Source organism: Dermochelys coriacea, chromosome 4 (genome assembly GCF_009764565.3).
Source record: "Dermochelys coriacea isolate rDerCor1 chromosome 4, rDerCor1.pri.v4, whole genome shotgun sequence".
NCBI lineage: Eukaryota > Metazoa > Chordata > Testudines > Dermochelyidae > Dermochelys > Dermochelys coriacea.
The window spans coordinates 140,525,455-140,547,011 of NC_050071.1; the positions used below are offsets into that span (position 1 = coordinate 140,525,455).

At 39.7% G+C, this 21,557-nt stretch overlaps 1 protein-coding gene across 1 annotated transcript in view; it reads right to left on the reverse strand.

Moving 5' to 3' along the window:
• Positions 1 to 21,557, reverse strand: part of ALMS1 (ALMS1 centrosome and basal body associated protein) — a 117,213-nt gene that overhangs the window by 28,835 nt on the left and 66,821 nt on the right. Inside the window, exons 9-12 of the mRNA XM_043512794.1 lie at positions 11,276 to 13,037; positions 9,705 to 9,830; positions 7,387 to 7,557; positions 1,441 to 2,618 (exon numbers count right to left, since the gene is read on the reverse strand). Coding sequence (XP_043368729.1) covers positions 1,441 to 2,618; positions 7,387 to 7,557; positions 9,705 to 9,830; positions 11,276 to 13,037 — 3,237 coding nt within the window. The remainder of the gene's footprint in view (positions 1 to 1,440; positions 2,619 to 7,386; positions 7,558 to 9,704; positions 9,831 to 11,275; positions 13,038 to 21,557) is intronic.

The window sequence follows — 21,557 nt, forward strand, 5'->3', positions numbered from 1 at the left end:
TACAGTAACTGGAGTTCTTAAAGATCTGTTGTCCATATGTACATTCCACTAATGTGCACACATCCCATCCATTTGAGTTCTAAATCTTTGGCCAGAAGTGTCCGTGTGGACACGCTTGTGCTCGGAGCACCCTTGCGCCCTTAGTCAAGGGCATAAAAGGATAGAGCATACCAACTGCCTCTGTTTCCTCTCCACTGCAGAATCCTGGTTGGTAAAGGACTCTGAGGTAGAGGGGATGGAGAGCAGGTTGAGGGATGTCTATATGTACAACAAATGCTCAAAGAACTCCAATTACTGGACAGCTAAGTAATTTTCCTTTCTCCTTCAAGCAAACATACATATGCATACTCCACTAATGGTGACTCCCAAGCAGTGGACAACTGTAATGGAAGGAACTTAGTCTTAAGATCATAAAAATTCCACAACCCTGCTTTCCCTGTTTCATCTGCAGAAATATGGAGGTAGGCAGGGAATATTTAAGTGTTTGGAGAGCAGATATATTTGGAGCTTGTTCTCTCTGAGAGGATCTCTGACAGACATAAATAGGAGGCAATGGAAGGAAGTGAACGAAAGGGTGTGATGGGGCTTAATTCCCCACGGCCAGTAAAACAAGGGAAAGAACTGAATTAGTTATGCTCCATACCTGGGAAGTGATTAACTAATTGCCTCCTGGCCAGAGGAGGTGAAGCTAAGCTGTATAAGGAGCTGAGGCAGCTCAATAGAGAGGAAGAGATTGAAGAGAGAGGAGCTAGGGAGAGTTCTCTCTTCCTGGGAAGGATCTGGAAGAAGGTCCAGTAGTTTGGGAGTGGCTAGGGCCAGGAAGCAGAGCTACAGGAGTAGGCTTAATTCCTGTGGTGGGGCCCTAGAGCATAGAGAAGTCCTCAGCTGGGGGACGGGGTAGAAGGCCAGCTTAAATGGTATTTGGACTCCCAGCAGAAAAAAGCCTGTTGGGGGGCCAGTAAGCTGACTGGGGAAAGAACTGAAGTTGAGCCCAGGAGAGGCAAAGGACCTTTTTGTTTGTGAAGCCAAACCACACAACAGGACTGAACTATTATATGACTTGGCTGGAGGTCCAAATGGGAGTGGTCACTGTGTCAGAGAAAGTAGCCACCACATGGGATACAAGAGGCTAAGACCCCGGCAATGCTGCGTCCAGGAAGAAAAGCGTACCTAGAGGCAAGGACGCACCTTGACAAGGGGAGAGAGAAAACAGAACTTGATTTTGCTGCCCTGGAAAAAGGGAGAAGAACTTGATTTGTTTTGTGTGCTACTTTTCTCACTGGTGAGGGAAGCCTATCCTATAACAACCCTTTCTCTAGGGTCAACCATTCTCCAAATAAGGAACGATTATTACATTTTCCACTCTGTTTATGATACAGCATCAACAAAGCTATTAAGAAAAACCTGTTAGGTTGCCTCTTGATTTAACTGATCGCATACCTGGGTATCTCTTCTTTTTTTATGTCGCTCAGCAGAAGTCATGTTAGGATATTTCAAGCCCACTACTTTACTTCTTCCCTTGTCCCACTTTTCAGAGCGACTTTTCTGCTGACTGATGGTGCAATACAGTTCGGACAGTCTTGGTGACAAGCACACTCTTTCATGCCCAAAAGCCCTGATCAGCCTGGCAGTGTCAATGGAACTGCTCACTTCAGTCTGAGAAGTTGTTTCCATCTCTGTTTGGGTCACCATGTCTGATTCAGAGGCAGTAGAATCTGTCACCACGTGGTCTTTAGTAGGCATGGTCTCTAAAGAGGTGTCACTCAGGGGATCTAAATATTTTTGTTTCAAGAATCTCTTCATGTGATTGATAGTTCTCTCTCCTGCCCTTTGTTGTCTAGACTCAACTCGTCTTTTTTCATCATAACTGGTATCTGATCTTCCTTCAACATTCAATACATTTCTATAAGAGTCTATGTTACTTTCAGATACCTTCTTGTCCTGACTTCTTATTTTCTTCTGCTCTCTTCCTCTAGTTTTCGCTCCAATATTGTTCTTGCCATTCTCTGTAGGCATTAGTGAATGCCTAACAGGATTCTGGAGGACTCTGGCCAATCGATCAAGGCGTTCCACTAGGGACAGCTCATTGCTGATCTTAAGATTATGAAGGTGGTGCTTCTTTTGACGCTCTAAAAACTTAGTCCAAAGCTCATCCAAACTGCCAGTGGAATAGGTACTCTGTTTTAGTGGAAGATCCATCTTCTGTCTCCTGCTTAAGTCAGTCCTTTGGCTGCTTGATAGCAGATAATCGCTGACCTTCTTTTGGTCCTCTTGTACAAGCTCTTTCCCTGAAGCTTCATTCCCCAAAAATGCATTGAATCTCAAGTCCTCAACCTTGCTATAATCCATTTCTGCAGTTAGTGGGGAGAATTCATCCTCCTCACTCTCTTGAGGATAAACAGAGGAGGAGTGTTGATCTTTCTTGGCAGCTCTCCAGTTTTGGAAGAAATCTCTTGAAGTAGGTCTAGTGTGTCCAATATCAGTGCACTCCTCTGAAGGTTCATCATTAGAGAGGAAGTAACTCTCATGTTGCAGGGGCACTGGATGGTGAAGGTAAAATTGGGCTGACTTGAAAACTGAATGAGTTGTTTTTACAGATTCCAAATGATTCACGGACTCTGAAACAGAAAGAAAACTGCTGTTTTATTTCCCCACACACAAAAATGATGGCTACTGGCTTCTTCAGAAACAGTATCCTATAAATAGGGCAACTCTCATTCGACAGGACTCCCAAAGCAGTTGACCAATTGCAGATATATATGAGTCACTTCACACAATGCTGAAATGCAGCCTCTAGGATGGAATCTGAAAGTTATTAACAGTGCACAGCAGTTTTATACAGACGTTTAGGCTAGGAAATGAAGAGGAATACCATACCAATTAAAACTGCAGGAGGAATTAAACATGCAGTATGTAATCTCCCAAACTGGCATATGGACAGGATGCTGAGGTTAACATTTACTCTTTCAAAAAGTGCCATAAGATCTTCAATGACAAGCAGCCAGAAACTCAGTTTTACCTCTCTTCCAAACGGATGAAACCCCTAGTATACAGTGCCATGCTACTAACTTAAAAGAATGCCACTTATAAGTGATGCTACTTCCTGTATCACCCTGTATATATCTTGGAGGTATCCCACAGAAGTATTGACCACATCTTAGTTTGTAAAATCTGATGGAATTACTCAACCCAAAGTAGAATGAAATCCCACCAAAAGATAATGCATGTAGAATGACCTGTGTTTTCAAATAATTACACAATGTATTATAAATGAGATTTTAATTAATATGATGTATTTTGTATGCATGCACTGTAGTAGGAATATACATCCCAAGTCAAAAGAGAAAATGCTTGTAAGGAAAAGCTCCAGACTTAACTGAATAAATAATCATCTCTAAAAGGATATTTATGAGTATGTAGAGAGCCTAGAGGAATTAAATAGGGGATGGATCAGCAAAGAAAGCTACATCTTGGAGGTCAGAAAATGTAGGGTTAAAGTGAAAATTGCCAAAAGTCACCTTGAGTTAGACTTTGCAAAGTAAATTAAAACAAAGAGTAAAAAATTCTTTAGCCATATAAATAAAAAGGAGCAAGGAAAAAAAAAAAGAAATGATGTGTACTGAGGGTGGAGTAGAAACTAAGGATAATCTAAGAGTGTGGCCCCAAAACTGAATGTTTATTTTGCCTGTTTTCAATACGAAGATGATGTAGAACATCGGGGCAAAGGTAGGATGGTTAATGGCAATGAGCATATTGAAACAAAAACTACTACATCTGGGGTGGAAACAAAACTCAAAGAGCTTAATATACTTGGGTCTGGAGAGATGGGGGAGTCAACGAGGAGGGGAAACTGACACATGAAATTGTTAGTCTGATAGCAAGGATTTTTTATAAACCTATCAAAGTGGGGATGGTACTGTATGATTGGAGAATAGCAAACGTAATACCTATATTTAGGAAATGAGAGGGGAAAGCGATCCAGAAACTACAGACCCATTAGTCTGACCTCAATGATATGCAAAGCTTTAGAACAGAATCATTAAAGACATGGAAGTAAAAGGAAAATGGGATAAAACGCAATATGAGTATTAAAGGTAGATCATGCCACACTGACTTGATATCTTTCTTTGATAAGATAAATGATTTTTTAGACAAGGAAAATGCAGTAGATGTAGTCTATCTGGATTTCAGTAAAACATTTGATATGGTACCACATGGGAAATTACTAGTTAAACTGGAGAAAGTGGGGATTAGTACAATAATTGTAAGGTGATTAAGGAAGTGGCCAAATGGGAGACTAACAGATTTTGCTGAAAGTAAAACCACGGGTTTGAACGCGGTTGGCTTTACTTCTGGCTTTCCTCAAAGACTGGTCTTTTTGTCTAGTATTGTTCTTCCCCAAGAGAGAAAGGGTCATTCCCTTATCGCATCCTTTTTACTACTGTAGCCTAGCATTTTACGAAGAACACCACACAGAAAACAGAGTGGGAGGCCAGCTATTACTTTTTTTTAAGGAGAGGATGATATGTTGTAGGAGTGAAGGGAAACACTACACAAATTCAATGTATGGGAGCTGTAGCTCCCAGGTGCGCTTACCAAACAAGCGAGGTAAACATGAGAGGATATTTTACTACAACATACAAGTGGATATTTAAAACTTGAAACAATCTCCACTGAAGGAGCAGAAAAGCTTCAAGGAAGATTCCTCCCCAGGCGAAAGTGATCAAGAGGAACGTCCACTGATGTGCTAGCCTGGTCTCCTGGAAAGACCTCACCCCAGTCAGGTTGGACTGTCTACTTGCTCAGCAATACAATAATTACACTGAAGTACTCCATAAACATTCATCACATTGAAGATCTTCATTTAACAAGTTTATGTGATATTAAGAGGAAAAAATGGGCTCCAGAGAAATCAGACACATAATTCAGAACCCACTTTGCGCTCATGTGTTTCTAGTCTCATCCCTCATTAGTGGACATAATTACACTACTTCATTGTAAGTTTTTCAGTTCTTGTTTGTTACAAAGAGTATTTCATAATGCTGTACAGAGCACTAAGTGTAACTCTAATGGAATGGACACAAATCAGACATCAAGAATTATAACAGTCAAAAACTAGTCGGAGAACACTTCAACCTCCCTGGTCACTCAATTTCAGACCTAAAAGTCACAATTCTCCAACAACAAAAACTTTAAAAACAGACTCCAAAAGAGAAATTGCAGAATTGGAATTAATTTGCAAACTGGACACCATTAAATTATGCTTGAATAAAGACTGGGAGTGGATGGGTCATTACACAAAGTAAAAACTATTTCCCCAGGCTAATTTTTTCCCCTAATGTTACTCACACCTTCTTGTCAACTGTTCGAAATGGGCCATCCTGTTTATCACTACAAACGTTTTTTTTCTCCTGCTGATAATAGCCCACCTTAATTGATTGGTCTTGTTACAGTTGGTATGGCAACACCCATTTTTTCATGTTGTCTGTGTATATATATCTTCCTACTGTATTTTCCACTGCATGCATCCGATAAAGTGGGTTTTAGCCCATGAAAGCTTATGCTCAAATAAATGTCTCTAAGGTGCCACAAGTACTCCTCAGTTTTTTTCCTAATGGAATGGATATCTGCATGCAGTAGAGATGGCAGTCACTCAGCAATTTTTTCACTTAGAGTAAAGAGCATAGGACAAATTTTGCCCAGGAACAAGAGGGAGCAGTTTCCATTGATGTCAATGAAAGCCCTGATCCTACTCGCACTGTTAGTAAACTCCCAACAACTCAAATAGGACCAAGATCTGGAATGTCAATCAAGACTAATTTTAGCTACTGCCATGGGATAATTGACACTTCATACATCATCTCAATATAAAAAAATGCACTTAATTTCATGGAAGAGTAATGTTTCCAATGGTGCAGTGTCCCCTATAGCAGAGTGCTGCAATGATAAACTTGAGCTTCTGCCTCTAGAAATCAGTTTCTAGTTTTAATATCAGCCAACCCAAGCTATGGGGGGGGAGGGGGGAAGGAGTAAAGATACAGTAAACCCAACAGATATTAATATTCAATACTTATAGAGATGAATCAGTACCTGGCAATGTGACGTCAGGTATCCCTGGACATGAACAAAAGGTCTAATAAGTCTATGGAGCCATCCTGTCACATTTTAGTTACCAAGAAATTGCTATTCAACAACCTCATGATAATTTTCCACATCTGACTGAGAATACTTTGCACTAAGTGTGCCTTTTATTGGATGACCTCAAAGCATTTTACTAAACCTTAATTGAGCTTCAGCACCCCTTGTATGTTGTTAACTGTAATTATATCTATTGTGCTATTGGGGGAGCTGAGGGACAGAGAAAGACAAACAACATGATCATGAGAATCTGTGAGAGTACAACTCCTAGACCTGTGCTCTAACCACACACTCTCCTGTGTACCAATTAGTTCATTTTATCTATATATTGTTGTACTGTTTCTTGTTATGATTAACTCATATGCTATGTTACATATAATTAATAGATTTAAGTTGTAGAATTATAGAAGTATAAGACTGATAAGTATTTAGAAGTGATAAGTATGTATTAGGTATCTAAGTATAACAGGGCTGAAGGCCAAGGCCTGTAAGATTTTAAGCTTAGTCATACTAGACCACATGGTTAAGAAGTGCTTGACATAAGTAAGTGACCAAAGACTGACCCTATGCCACAGGATCACGACAAAAATGTGCCATCAGATGGTATTACAAAAATTGACCGCAAGGTACCGTTTAAAACCATGAGGTATTGATACCGTGTTCTCTTCCAAAATATGTCCTGACATCAGGGTATATGTTGTGTGTAGATGCTAATGAGAATAAAACAACCTATGAAAAACGGGTTACTCCAATATTCTTGGGGGGTACAATACAGATAAGGAAAACGAGTGTTGACACCTTCATGCATATGCACACAGTATTAGGTGTAGACAAAATCACATGATAAGAGAGGGTGCCTGGATTGGGTAAAATGAGTTACCTATAGGAAAACTCCAGCAGGACCACCTCTCTCCTGTTGTTCTTATGCTCAAATAAAAAGCTTATGCTCAGATAAATTTGTTAGTCTCTAAAGTGCCACAAGTACTCCTTTTCTATATGCATAGGTGATTGTAACTTTACTTATTGCTTTAATGTAAAACAGATTAGATCCTGTACTTGTGAATGTACTGTGTGGTCACTATCCTTGGTCTTCATGTGTCCCTAAAGGCTCTAAATCTGAAACTGTAGCAACCAGAGCCGAACCCCTGGTGGTATAAAACAACATCACTAAATTCACTTTAAATAAAATAAAAGGCTATTCCTGTAAGAGATATAGAAAAGAGAAATGCACATGGATAATCTAATTACCTGTAGTAGCTTCCAGTGATGTCTTTTTCTCTTTTGCCCAGGCTACCTTAGGCTCAAATCTCTTACTGTAGATACCCTCTTTATGTTTAATAGCTACAGCATCTAGAGGATTCTCATCCAGGGAGCCAAGTACCTTTGCTGGAAAATTTGGAGGAATAGCATCATTTGATCCTATAAAGAAAGCAAGCAACATGGTCACAGAGGTTTATGATAACGAATAAGAGGTTAAAGTGAAGCAGCACGAAGAAGGTACAGTTTTAAGAACAGGCCAAACCAGGCCACAACCTAGAGCAGTGGTAGGCCGCAGGGATGTGCTGGCTACTGTTTTCCCACAGCTCCCATTGGCTGGGAATGGCAAACCCTGACCACTGGGAGCTGTGGGCAGCCGACAGTCAATGTAAACAAAACTGTCTCGCAGCTCACAAGCGGATTACCCTGATAGGCCACAGGTTGCTCACCACTGACCTAGAGCTTTCATGTCGCAGCAGATCACTGAAAGGCAGCTAACATAGGGAGTTTAATTTATTACCTGAGTAAGGCATTATTAGTAGTAAATTCAACTAATGAACAACATAGTTCTAGTGAAATAATACCAGCAGCTTAATTTTTCTATAGTACGTAGTTTTTTCTATAGCGCCTCTGATCCCACAATCAAAACATGGTTCCCTCTGAGGTAGGCAAATATTATACCCATTTTACTACAGACAGGCACATAGAGGTTAAGGTCACACACTCAGAAGTCCAGACTCCCTCCTGCTGATCTTCATATTCAATTTTAGATATTTTCATTGACTGATGCAAACAGTTATTTTCTGGGATCTGTACAGGGAAGTGATGAAGCAAGCTGACAGACATATGAAACAGCAGTTAGAGGAATTTTTTTTTTCTAGTCCTACTGAATGCTTCTTTAGTTACATAACTAGGTCTGCACAGCCTCTAAATAATAGCTCAAGACAACAACAATACATTTTTCCAGGAGAGCTCCCACAGCACCACATTTCTGTGTCATACGAGTCTGAAAGCCTAAAGAGACAGTTAACTGATTTCTATTCTTTGGCAACACTATCCAGTTACATTCAGTGGCCTTATTCAACTCAATTTTCTTCAGATTGTTCTCATGAATTACTAGTCCTAACTGCAGCAAGGAATTTAAAATCAGATTTTTAAAAATACTGTTGTGTGCTTTCTAGAACCTGAGCTGCATCATGTCTACATTACATTTGCACTGTTAGCACCCTGGTTCCTAAAAAGCCCACGCATCACATCTACCTTTCTCTTCTCCCTTACATTACAGCAGACAGAATGGGAGAAAATTAGGAAACATGTGGAGACAGATTTGGAAGCCTGGCCCTTGCTTTTATTTCTGTAATTTTTCAGATAAGATTACTGTGGACACAGTTGTAGCTGTAATTATTATCCAGTGTACCTGTATACCAGGGAGTTAAGACAACATCTTCATATTAACTGTGGCTGAAAATTTCTATGGGTGCCAAAAGGGAGACCAGTTTGAAGTAAACCTGAAAATAAGGCCTATAATGTCTGTTATGAGCAGCATATGCTGTACATAGCAACCATATTTAGAGAGAAGCAGGGCAGAATATGTTGATGAATCATTCTCTTTCTTCCACTCTGCTAGCACTTTTTGAAACACAACAATAAATCACTTTAAGAAAAAACAAGTTTCCAATCTGAAGTCACCTAACTTGGGGCTACCTTAAAAACTCTGATATACCTTCCTTAATACATGGTATCATATTACACTTCAGAATGCATTCATAACAAGCTAAACAGAAAAGGAACATTTTAAGTGGAGATTTAAAGCAGGGAACTAGATCAGGATGGATGGGAGGATACCTAAAGAAATGAAACAGGCCCAAATGAAGAAGCAATTCCAAGTGGAAAGAGAAGAACTAAAGGAAAATCTGCCAGGTTGTGTGAAAAACATACATTTCTCCTTTCAGTCCCAACAGACAGAGGTAATGAAGTCTCTGACTGGAGAAGTCTAGACCACATCTTTCAAATCCAGGATGTCACATCTTTATGTTACAAAGCTAAAAAACATAAGTGGCATAAATATACTGGGACAAGATTCTACTCATAGTTACACAGAGTAAATCCAGATTAAAGTAACTATTAAAAATCAGTGGAGTTACTCAAGATCTGCTTGTTGTAACAGCTGAATTTAACTCATTAGGACATTCTGCAGTTGGATTATGCATACTTATCCCTATTGACTACAGCAAGAGCTTAGAACTATGCATTCAGACTCAGGATAGAATTTGGCTCAGTTTTGTAAAAGTTTTTAGAAATGTAAATACCTGAGTGAGAGCTCTCAATAGTGGTCTCTGACCTGACAGGAGATATTTTGGGTCCTTTCATCGGATGGGGAACATAGTACATCTCGGAACTTCCACAAGGCTTATATGGCAACAACAGAGGCTGTTCTGCAGGAATGGAGAGCAGTGCAATTAACAGAAATCAGCAAAGCCTAAAACTGTAATAAGCAGAGGTCACAGATAAGGACCCAAAGAGATCCTGGAAGATGTGCTGCATAGATTATGTTCAGTTTGCAGTTTACTATTTCCCTAGAGCAGCAGTTCTCAACTAGGGGCCCGGGGCCCCCCTGGGGGACCACGAGCAGATTTCAGGGGGTCCACTAAACAGGGCCGTGTTAGACGCTCTGGAGCCCAGGGAAGAAAGCCAAAACCATGCCGCACAGCGCTCAAGCCTGGGGCCCCAAACCCCATCACCCAGGGCTGAAGCCAAAACCTGAGCAACTTAGCTTCATGGGGCCCTCTGTGGTATGGGACCCCAGCTAATTGCTCTGCTTGCTACCCCGTAACACTGCCCCTGGCTTTTATATGCAGAAAAACTGTTGTTGTGGCACAGGTGGGCTGTGGAGTTTTTATAGCATGTAGGGGTGGGCCTCAGAAAGAAAAAGGTTGAGAAGCCCTGCCCTAGAGAATACACTCATTAAAAGGAATTATCAGAAAGGTGTCTACCTGCTAGTTAGAAAGCTGACCTGCTTATAGCTAGAAAGGATGGCTTAATCATTTATAACATTCCTTAAAGATTAATAAAATGTGTGACTAGTGAGACCTGTAATAAATTTAAAAAGCACATTCACATACCAACATTGCTCACTGTGAGTAATAACTAATGAAATCACCTGTCTTTGTTTAAGTCAACAAATATAACGTGCAACTATGGTGCAACTCCACTGGAAGATTCTGTTTGCTGCAGGTGGCAAGGGCTGGAGCACTTAGTGCTTCTTAATAGTGAAGATAAACAATTGTTCAAGTAGCTGAAAAGATATCTTTGTATTTCCATTTAAACAGAGCTGGAGGCCTTCACATATTGAAGGCATCTGATCTCTTCTCACCCCATATGAACACAACTGACTGATGTTGCTTTACACAACACCTCAAAGAGGAGAGAGACCCAGAGTTTGGAACAGAGGAAATATTATAGAAACTGAATGAGTCTACATATACCTGCATTGTGCAGCAGCAACCACTGGTGTAAAGAGGTACAATTTGCATTGCCTGCACCAATGTGAGTTAATCTGCCACGTGAGTTCAGATTTTATTGGGGGTATATATCGTCACTACCACATTCTCTCTCTCAGTAGCTGTGCAAATAAATTATTTTGCCCACAGAGTAATATACGATTAGTTACCTGCCAACTCACAAGTCTGTGAGCACCCTCATGATTTCTAATATGCATTATTTTAAATATCAATTTTAAAAATAAGTTCATTTAAAAAAAACAAAAAACAAACAACTTTGTTTCTCCCACAAAGTGCACAAGAATCAAAACATTTGACTTGACAGGTTGTGTGAAAGAAGAGAGATTGTAGATTCGTGGAAGACACTTTGATTTTCTCACCAGCTGGCCTGTGGGAAGTCGAAATGTGGTTCAGAGATGAAGTAGTTAGGTTAGTGATTTCACATGCCCTTTGGTGAGAGGACCCAAAGGAACTGGTTTCACCATCTTCAGTGCTAACATATATCTCTGCTGAAAATGTTGTCTTTTCAGGACTTTCTGTTGTTATCTGAGTTATGGCATCAGATGTTGTCTTTCCAGTTAGTGCAGAAACTTTGGTCTTGAAATTATCCTGCAGATTATGTCCACATGAATCCAAAACTCTGGTGTGAGCTTGACTTGAGAATGGTACCCTCTGGCTACTTTCCAGAGGCATACATCTTAAATCTTGTGAAGATATTGGTTTTGGAAAGCGTGAAGAACTTTGACCCTTTGGGAGAGATTCAGTAGTTAATAATTTTGAGGCAGATTCTAACAAAATTTTGGGGGGAGAGCTTGAAAGCATTTGTTGAGCATCAGTCTTAAGTCTGTCATTAGATCTTGTTTCAGCTTCAGCATCCAATATACTGGACAGTTCTGAATTATTAAGTTTTGGGGAGAGAGTTATGTGGACACAAGACAGGACTTTCCTGGTTGGAGATGAAGGAGATTCAGGCATGGCGGTTAAAGTTTTATCTGAGGAAGAACAACGTACCACATTGGCATGTCCGGTCTCAACATTTGTCTGGCTGACAGAGAACATATCAGAAGAAAGTTTATCCTCCTTTTCCAACAAATTACCATGGTCTTTAAGCAAAAGGGTTCGTAGGCTATGAACTGGACCTTCTGAGCTATCTGCACATGGAACCTGGCTGTACAGATTCATCTTTCCCTGCTGATGAGGACTCGTGGAAAGAGGTTGATAAAACATATTTACTTCTTGATCAAATTTCATATCATGATCAACCCCAGAAAATCTGGAACTATGTCTGTCCAACCCAAGAGTATCGTGAGTGGAAGATTCAGTTTCCTCAACACTATCTGCAACTAGGGTCAGTCCTTGGTCAGTGTATGTGGTTTTAGAACCTTGACCTGATAAAATTTCTTTTTCTTGAGAAGTTCCAAGTTTGCCAACAGCAATGGGCACATGCTGAAACCTGTCTTTATCTGCATTAAACTTAAAATCATTATCATGTGAGTGAGTGGCTGTTGGGCTTGACGAAGGACATGATTTAGGACTTTCCACTTGTTGATTGCCAGGTCTCTGCTCTTTAACACTAACAGATACAATTTCAAAAGGCATTATACCATGAAGAGTATCTTCACTGAGACTGGCACTAAGGACAGTGGAAGCTAATGGAGACTGGGAACGTTTACGGGATGCAAAAGTGATGGAAGTAATCTGCTTCGCAACTTCTACAGAAGGCTTTTCTGTAGACAGCCTCTTCTGAGATGAAAAAATCACATCCTCTTCTGTTGGTGCATGGGAGCCATCCACCAATCCCAATGAAAATTTGTCCATATCTTTACACAAGGGTGTGCAGAGCTCAATGCTAGCATCAAAGGGATTAGCTCTGAGCGTCTGCAGCTGATGGTGGATATGTTTTTGGATGGTATTCAAAGCTTTAAACTGTGCATCATCTAGTGGTGAATAATCAGCAGGGTCACTTCTATATATTGGTGTGACCGGTCTTGTGTTTGACTCTGGAGACTCATTAAGTTTGAAATCTTGTGTCTGGCTGTCAATTTGCAACTGTTTGCCAACTGGAGATTTGAAGTGTCCTGTGTTCTGCCTCTGACTATGGCTGTGACTCAGTATAGCCTCTGAATTGTTTCCCCATGGATCCTGTAAAAGCAAAAAAACACAAAGATTCTTGAAAAAAAAAAAAAAAGTTATGCAATAAGAATTTAACAATTCAAGTAAGGACTAAAGTTGGCAATAACCCTATTTTTGCCATCACACAGAAAATACGAACATTTTGAAACACAACTGCTAACATGACTGTAAACATAACAAGAATGGTCTTCATGTATGCCAGAAAAGCAGTCAGTTTCAATGCCACAATATACAACACCATCACTGTCATTTACCTTTCTAATAGTATTCTTCAGGGTTTGGTTTTATTGTAATAAAAAATAGACAATATATAGATTTTCTTAAGATAGGGAGGAGGCAAGCTGTAAGAACTTCTTATCGAACAAAACTTGCTCACTTCATTCACTGGGATCTTGCTCTCCCATTTCGCTACCTCACCAGCTGTTTGTTTCATCCATCCTGCCCCATCTTGTTGTAAGCCTAGATTATGAAGTGTTTGGAGACTGTCTTCTTACTTCTTATTTGTACTGTGTCTAGCACAGCAGGACTCAGATCCCCAACTGGGGCCTCTAGATATTAAGAAATGACAAATATTGATATGGTTAGGTCATTAGCTACTTAGAAGAGGACCTGACTGAATACTATAGGACACTACTGCTGTCAGACATTTTGCATTCCATATCTGTCACTGTAAGAAATAAAACGGCACATAAAAATTCTCCCTTGTTCCACTCCAACAGAGTTTAAGAAGCCAAGTGCATGTATGCTTCACACACAAATCAAAGAAAGCTTCAATTACTGATAAAAGCAAAGCAAAAAGCTATTCTTAAAACTGATACATGAGAAAAGTCTTCAATTAAAGTTTGGCAATTTTAATTCTCACATTTAATAGTTCCCTTTTTTCCACTAAGAAACAAATCTTTCCAACAGCAGTCTAAGCATTAGATCTGCAATAGTGCTCTTTCTGCAAGCCAATATCAAACTGACAAGAAAATTAAAACACAATTCAAAAAATATCCAGAGCTTAAAAACCCACTATTAGTTAGCAATAACTTTTCACTCTCCAGACATATGTCATCTTTTTTCCTATAAAAATATACACGTATTCCATAAGAACATTCTTTTGTTTTACAAAAGCTGATTAGACTGCTTGCAACTGTACTGGAAGGAAGGGTGGAGGGGTAGGGGAGAAATCTTTAGATTTCTAAAACCAGACCAGTTACTTACCAGTAAAGCCACCAGGTAAAAAACTCAGTCAGTATTTTTAATGTTTTCAATCACGTATAAAAGTTGATGTTAATTGTGATAATGATCCTACACTTATAAAACACCTTTAATCCCAAAGCCCTTTACAAATGTAAAATTAACATTGAAACTATACACAGGAATTACTTAATCCACCACTGAAACACTGGCACCTCTGGTATGAAATGTGCAACTGCACAATAATTTAGGACACAGATAAAAACAGACTTGCCTTGGCAGGTGAATAAAACAAAAACTAAATAAAACATGGTATAACCCATCAATTAATCAGAAAATAAGTGCTGCCCTACTTTCTGATGATTCTCTCTCCTGGTCACATGATGTTCTGTTTGTCACGTCTCTTGTCTTTCATCTATTAGTGTGCTATCTTGCTAACATGGGCAGCTGAAGTAAATAGCAGAATTCCCATTGATTTAAATGGCAGCAGTTTGCCCTTCAATTGTTAACTCCTTTGGTATAGACTATATCTTCCTCTATATTCTGCTCTTTAATTTCTAAACAACAAACTGAAGCTTGGTGTCTCTGCACAGTCATTTGCAGACCGTTGCATATCAACAAGTACACAATATGCTGACACAGATCTGAAAGATATTTTAGCCAGCTCTGGTTACTGTGCCAAATTTGTTTACTGTAATGCAGAACTAAATAATGCACATACAAGTATGCCAATATAAGGTTTGAACATACCAGACTCTCTGCTCTCTTTCAAGCTTTCATGATAAATAATGGACATTTTAAGGTGTTACATTTACCCCTATATTGTAGTGAACGTATGTGCAGACTTACCAAGGATAACCACCACACAAAACAAGGCTTTTTGTTTTTAGATACGTCTCTTGCAGGATTGTTGATTTGTTTTGTTTAATAGAAGAGAATAAAACCTAGGTTCCCAAGAATATCTTTATTGGGGAAGGAGCACCAAACAAACAGTTTTTCTCTGCAGCAGTTTACCTGATAGATCTAACAGGTGGCATCTTTAAAAGAAAAACTAGAAATAAAATATACCTCTACAGAGCAGATCACACTGCAAAAAAGTAGATAGTTAAGTAAACAAACACCAGACTCCCAGATGCATGCAGAAAATTCTCAACTAGCAGTCTAAAATTCCCTCAGTCAAAGGAGTATGTTAACTAAAGAGAGGCCACACTGTTTAACCCCATTGCAGACAGCACTGAGGTGCATCAACCACACTCCACACAACATGCTAGAAAACCGCTTTCTCTTACATCACTTCATCCCATCACCTTTAGTTACAAATTAGCATCAGACACAGTGCCATGATCACCACATACTGGAAATAGACAAGAAACATTTTTGATCAGCAAATTTTACATCAATCTCATTAGAGCCCATATTTGCTCCATAAAAACTCAATCCCTGTCCAATTTTTTTAGAAATAGAGAATTTCATTGACAAGGACAAAAGCGTATTATTTTTAAGATACCAGTATTTGCATTTCTTTAATTTAGATTCATTCAAAATTGACGCACTTTCCATTGATTCTGTGAAGAGCTAACGTGAAACAAATTATATTGACCTGGACCAAGTTTAGATAGTCCTGTTTTGGCCTAGAAAATCTATGTAGTTTGTTAGTTTATCTTCTGATCTGTACAACTGGAGAAAATGTAATCTTACATTTCATTAGTAGAAGGCTAATGTCTGAACACGTACTCTTCCAACAGCTAGAGTAAAGGAATGAGCAAATAAAGCCAGCCACAGTAGAACTGGAAATGGTCTTGTGTAAACCATGAGTTAAATAGATAATCCTGGACAATCTGTCTGACGTCCAAAATGTCATTGGAAATGAAATACTTTGATCATTTGATCAAGAAAACCTTCAAGATAAGCATTAGGTTTATTCTTCCAGACCATACCTTTTGAGGCGTTATCTATGCTAGAAAAGTACAAGCAATTAACTAACATTGATTTAAAAGTCAGTCAAGTTAAACTGATAAAAAGCCCTAACAGATGCATTTAAATTTGTTTAACCTTTATCTATATCAATTTAGCTTCAGTCAGTAATTTACCAAGACTAAACCAACTTAAGCAAGGAATAAATTGATTTAAGTGTGTCATATTAAAAGGGTTTACACCAGTTTAACCAGAGAAATTTAAAAATCTGTTTAGTTAAACTAGTGCGCTTTTCTAGAAAAGAGGAGGTCTTAGACTCCCAACTCCCCTCTTGAACAGGAATGCCAAGGTTCTGCTACAGCTCCAGGCACCAAAAACCCATATGAACCATTTTAAATTTCCTCTTACTGTCCTTAATAAAAATACAATTATAAAGCGGCATGTTTGGACAGGTTTTTCCTACACAGCAAATCATCCTACTTATCAGAAAAAAATCAATCAAGTTAACCACAGTAAGTTTTTGCTGTTATTTTTAACTGACTAATCAAAGACAAAATCTAAAAACATGTGAGAGTGCATGCATGTTTTCCAAATGAATAAATAAAAGATAGTGTGAACTAATTTAGCCCAAAATTTATCTTGCTCTCTTCATTTACAAAATGTATAATCTAATATAAATACAAATGTTTTTTAAAATCTTTTCATAGAAGTTAACAAAGGTTTTTTATCTCCAATTTAGATAACATCTTGTAGTACTGTGAAGCCAAATATATGCTAGAGCCCGAGAACCAGAAATAAACTGACCGGCAGTATAGTTTCATTGCCCAAATTAAGCAAAATGCAAAAATGGTGAAAAATAGGCACTCAGATACCATGGTGATTAACACAGTACTACAACAAACAATCTCAAATATAAATCAGATTTTTAAAATTTTCCATTTTAGTAATCTGAAGTGCTGTTAGTAACAAATAAACGGTTTTTTAAAATTTTAATGATATTCCTTTAAAAATACATTAAATCACCATGACTGCCCAAATTAAACTAGAAAAGGCAAGAAAATAGTTAAAAGCAGAAATGCATAAACTCTTCCCCACTGTGCCTAAGTATCCAAAAATCTGAGCCATGAATAAATTTACATACCTTACCAAACCTAACCTCAGAAAAGCAAAATTTGAATTTACTCCACAACCCAGAATTTCTACCTTATCTCTAAATGCCCTGGAATTTGATTGTTTTAAATGCCCAAGGGGAGCTTTTGCCCAAGTAAGGACAGCAGGACGGTTCCTAAACAAAATGCATATTCTATAGGATACAAAAACATACACTATAAAAATCCATATAAAATGTCATGTAAAGGAAACAGCTACTTTTCAAAGCTAAATCTCGATGATTGTGTATTTTGAAAAACAGAGAATATATAGGCGTAGATTTAGCAAAGGGCTTAAGTACGTGCTAAAGTCCCACAGAAGACTATGATACTTAAAAAGAAAAGGAGTACTTGTGGCACCTTAGAGACTAACAAATTTATTAGAGCATAAGCTTTCGTGAGCTACAGCTCACTTCATCGGATGCATCGGATGAAGTGAGCTGTAGCTCACGAAAGCTTATGCTCTAATAAATTTGTTAGTCTCTAAGGTGCCACAAGTACTCCTTTTCTTTTTGCGAATACAGACTAACACGGCTGCTACTCTGAAACCTATGATACTTAAGTACATGCTTAAGTGCTTTACAGAATCAGGACCTTAAATCACATTTTCATAAGTGTCTTTCAAACCTTTCTAATGGTGACAAATTTTGAAAACTGTTTCAGAAACTCTTCTAGTATAAATCTAAAACTGCTATATTGATTTTTTTAAATTATAAAATAATCTCACACTATAAACCAGATTGTGGGTGCACAAGGGTGGTATGACCCAGGGATGCCTTGGTGCCAACTGGCAGAGGATACAGAGGATGCACAGGGTTTCAGAGAGATCCCCTGGGTCAGATATATGTGTAATAGTTCACCAAAGGGTGGCGTGTAAGGTATCTAGTGAGAGCCAAGAGCTCACTGGTCATCATAATCATTGTGAAATGTACGCATGGATAATATTTAAGGAATTACGTATGTATACTAAAAAGGATGTTCTTAAAGTCCGGGAGTTAAGGAAGGTCCTAGGACATGACATACCTCCTCTCTGAAAGGAACATGTCCCACATAACAGACACCTCTCTCTGTCTGGCCACAAGAGTATTGTGTATTGCATGCCTCACAAGGGACGCTTATTTGCACACTGAGCCAGATAACAGTCAAAAGACTGCAAAATCTACAAGAGAAAAATCTATGGGGGGTGAAGGGAACCAGAAGGAGTGTCCTGTTTATAACTAAGATCAAAGGATTAGCCTGATATATCAGGATGCAAACAAAAACTCAGGACCCTTCACTGCGGAGGCAAGCTGACAACGTGTAGAAAGAGGGGTCACCACAGTCAGCTTGGCTGTAATGCGCTGGTGAGCAATATTTTATTAGACATGAGAATATCTAGTTAATTAAGGCTAGGTTCTAGAATGTATGTTATGATTTTATTTTATACATAATCGTTTGTTTCCATTACTTCTACTTACTAATCCTTCAGTCTCTGTGCTTTGTAAAATAAACTACATACTTGGTTTCTCTATAAACATAGAAGTGTGGTGTTTTAAGGGGAGCGGTGATCTGTGGTGGAAGTGATGAGCTGAGGTGTACCGTATCAGAGGGTTAGCCGTGTTAGTCTGTATCCACAAAAACAATGAGGAGTCCAGTGGCACCTTAAAGACTAACATTTATTTTGGCATAAGCTTTCGTGGGTAAAAAACCCACTTCTTCAAATGCATGGTGCGTTTTTAACCCACCAAAGCTTATCTGTTAGTCTTTAAGGTGCCAGCAGACTCCTCGTTGTTTTTGTGGATACAGACTAACACAGCTAACCCTCTGACACGGGTTTCTTGGAAGTGTACCATTTCTTTGGAAGTAGCGGACCTGAATACTGTGAGCGTCCAGTGGAACAGATGCTGGAATCTCCAGGGAGACACTCGGAGATTGGGGTGTGCCTATTGCTAACCTGTAGAGAGACAGCAAGGCCTGCGTACATCTAGAGGGGAATGCTTGTGTTGCCTGTGGCCAATGGGGCTGGGTGCTTGCTGACCCCCAGCAGGCACAGACATGGCCTCATCACGCTAACGGCAGGTGGTAGTGAGGTGCCTCAATTCTGGGTGCCTCTGGGAAGCATCACAGTGGCGGAGTCGCAGGATCTACAACTCATTTGCTGTTTAGCCAAAGGTCACACTCCAGGCACTTATATATCAGATTATATAAATACTGAGAAGGTTAAAAAACAGGTAAAGAAAAAGATTATAGATTGTTATTTTCCATTTGTTTTATTTGGGTAAGGGAAATAGAACAAAGGGAAGGACAGGATGAGTAAGCCAGAGACATATGCTAAACATACCAATTTGCAGACGGAAAAACTCTGTGCAGACGATGGCTTGGAAACTACAGGGAAAACAGGACAGGGGATGAGAACTTTACTCATGGAATATGATAAGCATCAGGTAGAACTGTTTAATCCATTGAAAGTGCCTGAGCCTGAGCAAGGTGCAGGCTCAGGAAACTAGCCTCAGTTGGGCGGCAGCCTCAAAGTTAGAGCTGCCCAGAACAGAGCTCCAAAAACTGAAAATGGCAGAGAGCAGGAAGCAAAGGAGAGCGCGCACAGGAAAGGGAGATACTAGCAGAGAAACAGTAGCAGGAGGCAGAGAAAGCAGTACCAGAGGAGTCCCATCAGAGACTACTGCAACTGGAAGACCGTAAGCACGGAGCCCGAGAAAAGCAACAGTGGGTAGCAGATAAACTACGGCAGGTAGCAGCTGCACAAGAAAGTGAGATGGAAAGGCAGCACAAGTTTAAAAAGCTGGAAATACAAGGACTGAACCCTCAGCCCACAGGTATTCCTCCCGAGGGATCACACAGCTGGGAGAGACTGTGCCCGAACAACAGGGAGACGGATAGCATTGAATACTATTGAACCGCTTTCAAAAGGATACACAGGACATACAAAATCCCTGATGACCTCACAGAATGACCATCTTACTTCCCAGACGGACTGGTAAAGCCTTAAAAGTGGTTAATGATATCATGATGTAAATGAAACTATGCTGTACAATCTGTTTAAGGGCCTTGTGTTTAAAAAGGTTTCAAATTACTCCAGAGGCATATCGCCTAAAGTTTACAAACATCAAAAATTTGATAAATTAAGTCACATTATTTGAGAAAATGTATGAAGGGGAAGAAACTAATCACAAATTGGTAGATCTATTTGCTCAGGAACAATTATTTGAAATCTGCTCTGATGAGATGACTGCAACGGTATGGGAAAAATCCCCAACAACTGTGGAAGAGGCAGCTAGAGCAGCTGACTTTTGCATACAAGACCATTCACAGAGCACTGGTCCTAAAGGGAAGGGAAAAAGCCTGGCATAAAAGGGGGTCCCTGGTTTGTTCAAGAGGAAAAGGAAGGAAATGAGGGCACTAAACACACATCACCCCACCATGGGTCCCCTCCTGGTAGCCCTAATTATTGGACCCCAGCCCAAGGTGCTGGCCCAAGAAAGTGCTTCTTATGTGGGTCCCTTGAACACAAGAAGAAACAATGCCCCAAGGCTTGGGAGTCCAAAGAGAATGCCCAGTCCATGCAGGTTAATCCAGCTACCCTCCAGAGTCAGAGACTTCAATGGTCTCAGAGGAGGTTCTAGTAATTTTATCTGATCTGACCTCCTAGTGGTAGATAATGAGTTCATTAAAGAGGCCAAAGCAAACGGTAAAACATGCTAGGGTGGAGACACTGGTGGCCAGATCTCTCTAGTCAGGAGGGATGTGATTAAGGAGGCTGATATGCCCCCAGGGGAGAAAGAAAAACTCCTTGCCTTAGGGCAATTTAGAACCACGGTGCCGTTAGCTTGCATTGAATTAGAGTGGGAAGGCTTACAAGGTACTTTGACTATGGGGGTTCTTAAATTTTACCAACTGATTTATTGATGGGAAATGACATACTATCACTACCCAAAGCTGTTAATATTGTGACCTGTAGCAAGAGGAATATGTTCCTAAATTTTCAAAGGTAAGCTTGGGGAAGAATAGGCAGCTGAGACGGGAGAGGAGTCTTCAACACCTTTATTAGCAGAAAATAGCGATGTCTCTCCAGGGGAGGGGAGGCAGGAGTCACTCCCCCCACTTGCCTAAAACAGCTCTCTGTGCAAGAAAAAAACAAATGGAGTTTGCTGCAGAACAAAGTGCAGACACCTCCATGGACAGCATAAGGGAGGCCATCCTCAGTAATGCCTCAGAAAAAGACAACAGGGTGAGGTTCTTTATAGAAGAGGGGAGGATTTATAGGGAGGCAAAAAACAGAAGTTTGTAG